This window comes from Dromiciops gliroides, chromosome 1 (genome assembly GCF_019393635.1).
Source record: "Dromiciops gliroides isolate mDroGli1 chromosome 1, mDroGli1.pri, whole genome shotgun sequence".
Taxonomy (NCBI): Eukaryota; Metazoa; Chordata; class Mammalia; order Microbiotheria; family Microbiotheriidae; genus Dromiciops; species Dromiciops gliroides.
Window position 1 is genome coordinate 641337649 of NC_057861.1, and position 12948 is coordinate 641350596.

General features: G+C 35.9%; 1 protein-coding gene across 4 annotated transcripts in view; it reads left to right on the forward strand.

Moving 5' to 3' along the window:
• Nucleotides 1-12948, forward strand: part of RIC1 (RIC1 homolog, RAB6A GEF complex partner 1) — a 159628-nt gene that overhangs the window by 81763 nt on the left and 64917 nt on the right. For all 4 annotated transcript variants that reach the window (XM_043997970.1, XM_043997896.1, XM_043998040.1 and 1 more), the window contains one exon: nt 7832-7939. In XM_043997970.1, the coding sequence (XP_043853905.1) occupies nt 7832-7939 (108 nt within the window). Of the gene's footprint in view, nt 1-7831; nt 7940-12948 lie in introns of those variants that run through there.

The window sequence follows — 12948 nt, forward strand, 5'->3', positions numbered from 1 at the left end:
GAAAAACCTGAGTTCAAATCTGTGTCAGACACTGGGCAAGTCATTTAATTTCTATTTGCTTCAATTTCCTCAACTGTAAAATTATGATAATAATAGTACCTACTTTTCAGGGTTTTTGTGAGGATCAAATGAGATAACATGTGTATATTTGTTTTAAAAAGAAGTACTTATCATGGTGCCTGGAACATAGTAGGTACTTTATAAATTCTTATTTTCTCCTTCCCTATACCTCTTCCCCAGTGCATTCTTGTTCTAAGCAATTTCTTTTTCTTTTTTTAATGGGATTGGTAGGTGAGAGGGAGAGCAAATAGTTTCTCTTAAGTCTTTAAAAAATAGAGAGGTGGGGGTTACAAGCAAAGTTAGTGATTACTAAGGCTTATTATGTTCCAGACCCTGTATTAAGTGCTGGAAATAAAAATAAAAAGAGAAAAAAAATCACACACTCCCTACTCTAATGGAGCTAACTTTCTATTGCAGGATAACATTTAAAAAGAAACTGAATGTCAGAGAGGCATGGCAGAGAAAGCTCAGAGAGTCAGGAGTTGCAGCCTGTAGGAATGAAGACATGTTTAGTATGAACATTCTCCTTAAAATGGAGGTCCAAAGGAACCATCCAATGAGATGGAGAGTCCTCGGGGGTATAAGCTGCTTCCAATATGTGAAGTCCTGGAGTAGAATGAGCTTCCAGAGTCAAGAAGTTTCTGTGACATAGTGGGCAAGGTCCAGAGAATGCAGGAGTATAGCCTGCAAGAATGAAGACATGGTTGGTCTGGGTTTCTTACTTAAAATGGATGTTTTAGAAAGAACCAGCCAATCAGAGAGAGAGAAGCCACAGAGGTCACTCCCCAGTGTGTGAATCCCAGCAGTGGAGTGAACTTCCAGCCTAAAGAGGTTTCAGTGGCATAGTACTTAAAGTCTTGTGGAGATGAATCCATAATGCAGCCTAGAGAAGAATGAAAACAGATGTGGAATGTTGTATGCACTTTCAGATGAGTTCACGGTGTTACTAATTTTACTTAACCATCTTATTTATTGTTTGAGACTTTTCACTAAGGGGGGAGAAATTTATAAATGTAATGTAAAAACCAAACATCAACAAACCTTTTCTAAAAAAACCATAACTGAACATAAAAAAACCCAGCAAATTTACAAATAAGTGCACTTTCCTTAATATAAGTAGTATCTAAGAGCAAGAGCCAACATCATATGTAATGGGGATAAACCAGAGGCTTTTCCAATATCAGGAGCATAGTAATGTTGTATGTTGTCACCAATATTTGATATAGAAATACTAGCTATACCAATAAGAAAAAAATGGAGAGAATACACATAGGCAAAAAGGAAATAAAATGATCATTTTAGCAGATAGTAGGATGGTTTGCTTAGAGCACTCTAGAAAGTCGATTAAAAATGATCAGCATTTCTGTATATTAACCACCAAATCTAGCATGAATTGGTAGAAAGACAAATTCCACTTTAATAATATATAAAACATTTGAGAATCTACCTATGAAGAAACAGGTAGGAGGCAGCTGGGTGGTGCAGTGGATAGAGCACTGGCCCTGGAGTCAGGAGGACCAGAGTTCAAATCCGACTTCAGACACTTAACACTTACTAGCTGTGTGACCCTGGGCAAGTCACTTAACCCCAATTGCCTCACCAAAAAAAAAGAAACAGGTAGGAAACAGTCTTTATAGTTATAAAGACCTACATACTATATGAATACAATGGAATACTATTGTGCTGTAAGAAATGATGAACAGGAGGAGTTCAGAGAAACCTGGAGGGTCTTGCGTGAGCTGATGATGAGTGAGATGAGCAGAACCAGAAGAACATTGTACACAGTATCATCAACATTGAGTGTTGATCTACTGTGATGGACTATATTCTTCTCACCAATGCAATGGTACAGAAGAGTTCCAGGGAACTCATGATGGAAGAAGATCTCCAAATCCAAGAAAGAAAAAAAAAAAAGAACTGTGGAGTATAGATGCTGAATGAACCATACTATTTCTTTTGTTTTTGGTGCTGTTGTTTTTTTCTGTTTTGAGGTTTTTCTTCATTGCTCTGATTTTTCTCTTATAACATGACTAATGCAGAAATAGGATTAATGTTACCGTGTGTGCGTGTGTGTGTGTATATATATATATATAACCTATATCAGATTACCTGCTGTCTAGGGGAGGGGGGAGGGAGAAAAATCTGAAATTGTAAAGCTTGTATAAACAAAAGATGAGAACTATCTTTACATGTAACGGAAAAAAAATAAAATGCTTTATTAATTAAAAAAAAAAGACCTACCTACTTGGAGAAATATTAATTGGCAATGGGTAGGCATACTTCACTAATATTATAAAAATTACAATACTTTTATAATTAATTTATTCATTCAATTTCATACCAAACTACCAAAGAATTATTTTATTGAGCTAGAAAATACCATAATGATATTAATCTGGAGGAACAAAAGATCAAGAATTTCAAGGGAAATTATTTTTTAAAGTGGAAAGGACAGAGAATAGCAGTTGCAGATCTCAAACTATGCTATAAAGCAGTAGTCATCAAAATGATTTGGTACTAGATAGGAAGTAGGTCAATCAGTGGAACAAATCAGGTACATAACATACTGAAGCAAAACAACACAGACTAGTATTTGTTAAGTCCCCAGATGCCAACTGCTTGTCACTGTTGGATGAAAGCTATGGAAAAACTGGACATCAATTTGGCAGAAATTAGCTTTAGACCAATATCTCATATCATATACCAAGATAACCTCCAAATGAATGCATCACATGGACATTAACAGTCACATCATAAACAAATTAGAAGCGAAAGGAAAAAGTTACTTTTCTACTCAATGGATAGAGATTTCATGACTCAACAAAGCATAGAGACAGTCACACAAGATACAATAGACACTTTAAAGCCAATGCAGCTAAAATTTAGAAGACAGTTAACTTGGAAAAGGTCTTTGCAGCAAGTTTCTCTGGTAAGGGTCTCATATCCAAGATAAATAAGAAACTGGATTGACCTGGTAATATCAATACTATGCCTATATTCTTGAAGCAATCAGAGAAAAAGGAAAAAAGACTCATGTACAAAAATATTTATAGTAGCTCTTTTTGTTAAAAAACTGAAAGCTAAGGGGTTTCAATCAGCTGTGGGAATGACTGAAAAAATTATGGTTGTGATGTAAGAATTATAAGGAGAAAAGGTTTCAGAGAGACCTGGAAAGATTTGGTTGGGCTGATGCAGAGTGAAGTGAGCCAGAACCAGAGGAACCAATTATACAATAACAACCCTGTAAAAATGACTTTGAAAGACTTAAGATCAGTAAAATGACCCAACTCTGTTCCAGAGGACTTATGATAAAATAGGCTATGCCCTCCTCTAAAAAAACACTATAGACTGAGAGAGCAGATTGAGAGTAATTGTTGGAAATGAGTAATGAAGAAATTTTCAAGTTGGGGAGGAAGGAAGGAGAGATACAAAATAGATTTTTGTTCATTGAAAATAAACTAAAATATTAAAATAAAGATTTTTTTAGTATATCCACAAGATTGGGCAAACAAAAGAGGGTAAAGGTTTGGAATATACATATCCCAAACTCACCAACATTTCAAATTTAAGGACTTACTGAAAAATTATAATTTTACATTCATGAATGTAGTTTTCAAATATAAAGTATTTTGGGACCATTTGTCATCTTATTCCCACGGTAACACTTTTTTTGGTTACTTTTTTTTGACATGATAGCAGTACCTGAATAAAATGTCAGTTAAATATTGATTGGTTTACAGTATTATCAACCCTGGCACTGTACATATTTTCTGATTATCAGTATAAATTAGCCTGACAACAGTTAGCTCTCCAGTTCAATGAATGCACATTTACGTAGGGCAGCTGTTTATCCCTAAAAATTGGTTTGAAGTAAACCACTATTACTAAGCAAGAATTGTATATTATAGTCCTTAGTTCTCCTGTCTGAGAATACTCAAAACAGTCAAAAGATATATAGAAAGAGCATAATAGATGGAAAAAATGTATTTTTAATAAAACTTAATAAAAAAAAACTTCGGATGGCATGAATGCCAGAATGCTTTGTGGATACAAAAAAAAATTAGTCAAATGAACAAAGCTTTAGGGCTTACTACCTCTTCAATGGAAATGGTATGTAGGAAAGAAAATTCACCCAGAATTTTGGTTCTTTGCCATATTTTTATTCCTTTTACCTATAATAAATAACTTAAAATTTGATGTTAATTTTATGGTTTTTGTTTTTGTTTTGTCTTTGCAGGGCAATGAGGGTTAAGTGACTTGCCCAGGGTCACACAGCTAGTTAAGTGTCAAGTGTCTGAGGCTGGATTTGAACTCAGGTCCTCCTGAATCCAAGGCCAGTGCTTTATCCACTGTGCCACCTAGCTGCCCCCTTGATGTTAATTTTCAATCAGAAAATAAACAAACATTTCTACAAACTCATTACATATGTACTCTATCAAGGGATTTAAACTCTTTAGCGAAATCAGTCTCTAAATTTTGTAATGGAAGTTATTGGAAAATGAGGACTCATTTAACAGATATTTGCTCTATAATACTTGCCAGAATGCATCAGCTTCATTAAGTTGGGTAGAGATCTTCAGTAAATTCGTAACATATTTTTTGTGATTAAAATCCCAAAGTGGGAACATAATATCTATCTATCTATCTATCTATCTATCTATCTATCTATCTATCTATCTATCTATCTATCTATCTATCTATCTATCTATCTATTTTGGCGGGGCAATGTGGGTTAAGTGAGTTGCCCAGGGTCACACAGCTAGTGAGTGTCAAGTGTAAGGCCGGATTTGAACTTAGGTACTCCTGAATCCAGGGCCGGTGCTTTATCCACTGTGCCACCTAGCTGCTCCGAGTATAATTTTTTAAATTACTTAATTACAAGATGTTTATGTGTGAACGCACAGAGTAAAAGTAATGGAAATCTTTTCACATTATTTCCCTTCCCATTCTGTAGGCCAAGTTGGCCTTCTAATTATTCCTCACATAGGACACTCCCATCTCTAAGCTTTTGTACTAGATGTCCAAAAATGTCCTTAAAATGCATTTCATCTTCATTTCCACCTCTTAGGATCCCTTATTTTCTTTACAACTCTGTTCAAGTGACACCTCCATGAAGCCTGATCTCTGCCTTCACACTCAACAAGCTATTTGTGCTTTCCATTTAAAAACTTTAATTATGTTTTTTATTTTGTACATATTTGCATATATTTAGTCATGTGCATTTTATCTCTTTTGATATAGTGTCAGCTTCTTGAGGGTAAGGACTATATAATTTTTTATTTAAAGTTTTGAGTTCCAAATTTTATCCCTCCTTCCCTCCCTCCCCGCCCCCTCCCTGAAGTGGTAAACAATCAGCTGTAGGTTATACAAGGGTGGAATTTTTTAACTTTTGCTTTTTAAAATCACAAGTATTTTATATTGATCTACACGTCCTAATACCCCACTTCAAATTGAGCAAATTAAAAAAAAAAAACCCCAACCCAAATCCCTTAATTCATATCTACATAGCTCAGAAAAACAAATTCCCACATTCACCATGTCTGAAAATGTATGTTTCTGCATTTAAAATTCTGTTAGGAAGTAAGTGGCACATTTCATCTGTATTGATCAACTAATATTACCAAATTAATATAAGTAGTATTCTAAAGTCTTTCAAAGTTATTATTCTCTATAGTGCTATTATTATCCAAATTATTCTCCTAGTTCTGCTCATTTCAGTTTCCTTTCACTTTATAGAGATCTTCCTGGTTTCCTCTGAAATTATCTATTTCTTCATTTTTTATTTTTTATTTTTTTTAGTGAGGCAATTGGGGTTAAGTGACTTGCCCAGGATCACATAGCTATTAAGTGTTAAGTGTCTGAGGTCGGATTTGAACTCAGGTCCTCCTGACTCCAGGGCCGGTGCTCTATCCACTGCGCTACCTAGCTGCCCCTATTTCTTCATTTTTTATGGCATATTGTTTGGTCATTTTCCAATGGGTGGGCACCCCCTTATTTCTAATTTCTGGTTACCATGAAAAGAGCTACTATAAATATTTATGTACCTATAGTTCCTTTTCTCTTTTTCTTTCATTTCATTGAGTATAGACCTAGTAGTGTTGTCTCTGGGCCAAAGAGTATTCTGTTTGATAACCGTCTAAGAATCATTCCAAATTGCCTTCTGGAATGGCTGGAACAATTCATAATTATACCAGTAGTGCACTAGTGTACTTTTTTCCCATAGTGCACTTTTTTTCATGGCATTATTGATGTCATGGATTTGTTCTTTTGTCTATTCATAGTCTTGGACCATTTATCTATTGAGAAATGACTCTTAGTTTTAGAAGTTTGAGTCAGTTCCTTGTATGTCTTGGAATAGATTATATTATAGAAACTTATAGAAAAGTTACAGAAACTTGTTGAAAGATTTTTCTTCCCTAGTTACTTGTTTCTCTTCTCTTATTTTTACTACCTTAGATTTGTTTATCCAAAAGTTTTTTAATTTCATGTAATCAAAATTTTGTTCAATTTATCTTGCATAATCTTATCATTTGTCATGAACTTGCCCTTATTCGTACATGTATCATTAATTACCTTTGAGGTTCTTAACCTGTTGTTCCTCCATATAAATGTTATTTTTTTCTAGATATGTAAAATATTTGGGAATTTTGCTGGTATAGGACTGAATAAATAAGTTAATATAGGTAGTATTGCTTGAGTTCAAATCCAGTCTCAGACACTTAACACTTACTAGCTGTGTGACCCTGGGCAAGTCACTTAACCCCAATTGCCTCACCTATATTTATATATATATATGTGTGTGTGTGTGTGTGTATGTATATATATATATGTATATAGGTAATATTGTCATTTTAAAAAATTGATTCAACCTACCTGTGAGCAATTAATGTTTTTCCAATTACTTAAGTCTACTATTATTCTGCAGTGATTTTATATGGTTCCTGGGTGAATCTCCAAAGTAATACTCCCAAATATTTTATAGCTTATATAATTATTTTGAAAGGAATTTCTCTTTCTAGCTCTTTTTGCTGGGTTTTATTGTCTATGTATAGGAATTATGACAATTTATGTAGATTTGTGTCATCCAGCAACTTTGAAATTATTATTTAAATTAATTCTAGTTGATTCTATGACCTTCAAAGTTGATTCTATCACCTTCAAAAATAAATTATTTTGTTTTCTCTTTGCATATGTTTATTCCCTCAATTTCTTTTTCTTGTCTTCTTGTCTTAGCTAGCCTTTCTAAAACTATGTTAAATAATAGTGCTATTAATAGGCAACAGAAGCAAATATTGAACATGAAGGATTTTGTACTGTATAATACTTAGAACAGGACTTAGAATGCTACATTATGATAAGTAAACTAATAGAATTTAAACCTCACCACTCATGTGGTCCAACTTACTCGATGAAGCTACAAAAATGATTATGGGATATATTGTTTGGGATGTTAATAGAATATTCAGGTGATAGTGTTCTGTAGGAAGGGAGAGATGTGTGTCTAGAGACCAGGAGAGAAATCAGGAAGAAGTGTAATTTCTATTGTTTTCTATACCAAGATGGTAACTAAAGGTATGGGAGTGAATGAGATTGCCAAGGGAGAGGGTATAAAGAGAAAAGAAGGCCAGTGACAAACCTTTTTTGTAAGTTTATATTTTTTAATATATTCTATCAAAATGTACTAGATTGTATTTGGAGCATTTTTAAGTTTTGAAATTGCTAGTAAAATTAAAAGATTGTTCTCATCATGTGTCTTTACTTTTTTTTTTAGAGGAAGTCCACAAGTAAAGGGAACACCTCATTTTAAGGAAGAACAATATGCTCCATCATTGCATTTGGAGATGAAAAAAGTACTGGATTTACAAGCACCTATCATTAGGTACACCATATCTCTGTTAGGTTCAACATTTTGTTATTTCCTGGGCACTTTCTTATAGCACAGAATGGTTGGCAACTCACAAGTATAGAATGGGCATATGAAAGGACAGGTCAGAAAATTAAACCAATAGAACTTATATTTACTATTTTTGGTGGAGGAAACCCTTTAATCTTATCTCAGTTATTTTATGTCTTTAAATTTACTAAGGGGCCACAGTTACACACTTGATTAATGCTTTTGTATTTTACCACTGGTTTCTTCATACAATGTAAATTATTTGAAGAGTCTTTTGAGTTTAATAGTATCCACATAAAGTAAATCCTATCCACATAATTTTCATCAAGTTCTTAAATAAGTGAGTAGTCATTTTCATTTAGGCATTTAAAGATATTTAAATTTTCCAGATGCTACCTTAGCCAATTATGAGATTTTGATTTGGGATGTACTACCCAATTGTATTTGCCAAACCACAAAGTGACGATTTCACTCATTTTGTTAAGTCAGAGCTTTCATGGAATGCAGAATGGACAAAAGCCAGAATTTATTCCCACATAATCTGTCTACATAATGAAACCACAGGTTGTAATACCAGTGTTGTGTGTCATTTATTACATGCTGCTTTTTTTATATTCAAACCAAAATGGGGAATTGAGGAGAAAACATGGTGGCAATTTGATTCTATCCTTTTCTTGGGGTAAAAAAATTAAAGAAAAAGAAAAGGAAACCAAGAGGAATGAGGACATAAAGTCATAGTGGGGGCAGGAGGAAAGTGGAGGTGGGTATGGAGAAAACCTTCAATTACACGGGACTATGGATGGTGGCCTGATGAAAGCACAGAGGCAGCAGAAGCATGCTGCTTCCCAAAAAACAAAGGTCTTCCTTTTAAAAGGGCTAATAGATTTTCTGTATGAAAGAATACTTAAGTTACAATGAATTTTAGTTGAACTCAAGATAAGCCTCACTCTTACTGAGCCTGGGAAGGAAAAGATCTAAGTTTTAGATCTATGCTTTTTACTGCATTTCAGCTATACACAGGGTGGTGTCATACTATTGATCTTGCTATCTCCTACAAGTGTTTCACTCAAACTTCTGTGTGCTCCTAAATTCTTTTATCTGCTTATAATGTTTTGTCACATCTTTTCCTCAACTCCTAACCTGCTTCATCATACCCAATGAGACCTTAACATGTTCCCCTCTCAGTATTTTATACCTGTTTTTCACACCTATACTGGCTACACTCTCTTCCTCTCCCAATCTTTACCTTATCTTTGGTGAGCCAGTTCGTTTGTTTTGTTGTTGTTTTTTCTTTTTGGTGAGGCAGTTGAGGTTAAGTGATTTGCCCAAGGTCACACAGCTAGTAGGTGTCAAGTGTCTGAGGCCGGATTTGAACTCAGGTTCTCCTGACTCCAGGGCCGGTGCTCTATCCACTGCACCACCTAGCTGCCCCAGAGCCAGTTCATTTGTACATATCTTCAGTGTTCAGATTCCTTTCTGTTTGTCCATTCATCTGATTATGCTTTGCCAAAGGGCTGGACTCTCACCATCTGCCTCCTTCCCTTTTTTACTCACTTGCTCCTGAATGGACCTGGAGAAAGTCATGAAACTGTTGATTGGGTCCACTAGAAGCATGTCATCTGGTTATCTAATCTCTACTAGACCCTCCCTACAGCAAGGCAGGTCTTCTCTTCCTTTCTAATTTATTCTGTATCCCACTCATCCATACCATCCTAGCTGATTTCCCCCACTATCATCTCTACTCTTCTTCCTTATCTGCTGGCTCCTTCCTTGCTGACTGCATTCATGTGTCTCTTTTCCTTGACTTGATCCAACAGTCTTCACTAAGTAGCCTTCAATATCTGTCATTCCAATTTTTTGCTAAGCTGCTTGGAAAAAAACCCTATATACTCTGTACTTCTACATCCTCTTCTCTCACTTTCTTCTAAACTTTCTGTTTTCTGACTTTCAATCTCATCATTCAGTTGAATTTGTGCTTTCCACAAATTTCTTTTTTGTTTTGGGGTTTTGTTGGTTGGGGGGGGGCAGGGCAATGAGGGTTAAGTGACTTGCCCAGGGTCACACAGCTAATAAGTGTCAAGTGTCTGAGACTGGATTTGAACTCAGGTCCTCCTGAATCCAGGGCCAGTGCTTTATCCACTGTGCCACCTACCTGTCCCTACCAGTGATTTCTTAATTGCCAAATTAAATGGCCTCTTCTCAATTTTCATCCTTCTTAACTTCTCTGCAGCATTTTGCAGTGTTGACCACTTCTCCCCCCTTTATACTTTTCTCTTCTTTGAGTATTTGTGACTCTGTTTTCAAGAGAAAGGTTAACCTTTCTTACTTGTCTTACCACTCTTAAGTTTCTTCTGAACTTCCCTTTTACCATTAAGGGCACCGCTGTCCTACTCACTCCCATTCACAACTTCAATGTCATTCTTAACTCCTTAACCTCATTCCACATGTCCAATTAGTTGCCCAAGCTTGTTTCTATCTTTACAGCATCTGTCATACATGTCCCTTTCTCTTTACTCACACAACCACCACCCCAGTTTTAGGTTTTCATTATCTCTTGCCTGGACTATTGCAGTAGTCTTCTACCTGGTCTCCCTGTCTCATCTCTCTCCACTCCAATATATTTTCCATCCTGTTGCCAAAGTGATTTTCCCAAAGCATAGGTCTGATACCCCTATTTAATACCCCATCCACACTGTATGATCCAGCCATATTGGACTACTTGCTGATCCTTAAACTCAACAATCTATCTCCTGTCTGGGCCTTTGTACTGGCCATCTTCTACACCTGTAATATTTTCTTCCTTACCTCTGCTTCTTAGAAGCTCTGGCTCCCTTCAAGACTTAGCTCAACCAATCAATCAATAAGCATTTATTAAGTGCTTACTATATGTTAGCAATAGCTTCCTTCAGGAGGCTGTACACACGCACACACGCACACACGCACACACACACACACTTTCTGTGTTCGAATGTAAATTCCTTGAGGGCACAGACTGTTTTTGCTTTTCTTTATGTCCCTGTGGCTGGGAAGTGAGTAATGCTTAATAAATGCTTGTTGTTTGGTTGGTTGATTGTTGAGTGGAATATGATAGAGTTATATGTACCTTATGGTATTTGTACTTTCAGTTTTTCTCTGCATGTGTTATTTCTTATGACATTGACTTGTTTTGTATATTTATAATAAGTTTTTAGGATGTTATTAAGATTTTTTAAAAATTCCTTTGAGACATAGCATTAATTTTTATACTACTTTTGTATTTTTTCCTCTGTAATAGACTTGTCATAAATATAGACCCACAGTACCTGTCACAGTACCTTATCTCATGCTCTTCCTCTTCCCATATTATATATTTAGCTACTTTCTATTATCCTATTTTCCCCATTTTTGCCCTCTTTCCTCATGACTTTGATGAGTATGATCCTACCCTTGCAGTAGACTCTCCCCTCTATTTCCATCTGTTGAAGTCTCTCCCATCTTAGAAAGTGCAGCTTTTGTGCCACTTCCTACTTAAAGCCTCCCCGTGTCAGCCCAGATAAAAGTCATCTCTAATTCTTCACATTAATCATATCACTTTGCTTCTTCTTTTAACTATCATTTTCTTCCTTGTCATATAACTGTTAGTGTGTGTGTTTTTTATATGTGTCCAGTTCTCCCTTTTAGAATATATTCTTCACAAAGTCAGAAATTCTCCCTTTTCGTCATTGTATTCCTATTGTTGTTGCTTGTCCATCATTCTCAAAGGGTAACATGACATTGGGGTGATGGCATGATTTACAGTGAATTGGATTTAAGTGAGGAAGGGTTGTTCAAAGTTACCAGCCTCACTCTCTCCTCCAGAGCCATCTGGGTCCAGTGGCAAAATGTACATCAGGGCAACAGGAGATGGCTCTGGATGTTTAAGGCAACTGAGGTGAAGTGACTTGCCCAGGGTCACATGGCTAGTAAGTGTCTCTGGGTCCTCCCACCTTCAAGGGCAGTGCTTTATCCGTTGCACCACTTAGCTACCCGATACTTAGTGACATTTGGGCACTTAAGTTAATGTTGAATTTGTTAACCTCATACCTACTGCTGCTTGGTTGGCAGCAAAATATGTTGCTGAGGAGAAAAGAAATAGGGATCAAGATTTAACCCGTCCCAATTCACTAAAACACCAATCCAGTTACAATGAAATGTGGGAAAGGGGAGGAAAGTTTATCTTAATCATGGTGAAAGATTGCATGAGCTCATTACTCGCCACTGAAATATTGAGAATATTAGAAATAATAGTGATATAAGAACTAAAACTGTGATTTTATTAGGCTATAGAACTCTGGTAAAAGCACCTTTGCAACTTCAGTATTAGAGAGTTGCTTAGTATACTGAATAGTTCAGTGCCTTCCCCATTGTCATACAACCAGCATGGGACAGAATGTGAATTCAGGTCATCTTAGTTTCAAGCCTGGCTTTCTATCCTTATGTTGCCTCTGTTAGAAACAGTAGTGATGTGATTTGGATTACTGTCATTTTGTTGCTTGATTTGTCCTTGGAAGAGTTTTCATTTTTTGTTTTACATTAATTATTAGTTTTATGGCATTAAATAACTGATTATGCATTGTGGATACAGAGCCATTCATGAGCCAGGGACTTCATGTCCCTCTTCTGCACACACAGCTGTGTCACCCTAACTCGGTTTCTTACTCTTTCAGCGCATCCCTAACAACTTCCTAAAGCTAAAGTTCACAAAACAATTTCTGATCTACTTATTAGAAAGGTTCCTTACCAGGAACTGGCCAGAACAATGAAAGCCACATTAGGACTTGCCCCTCTACTCACCTCTTCCCCCACCCCACCTCCCATAAATCAGCGGTGCTGCTAAAAACAAAGCATTTACAATGCTGTAATCATATGTGATGCTATAGGAACAAAATGTGTAGTGAAGGGAAAGGGAATATTGATTATATTATGATGACACGTTGTAAATAATCCGTGCTGTCACAAACACATTTGAGGTTCTA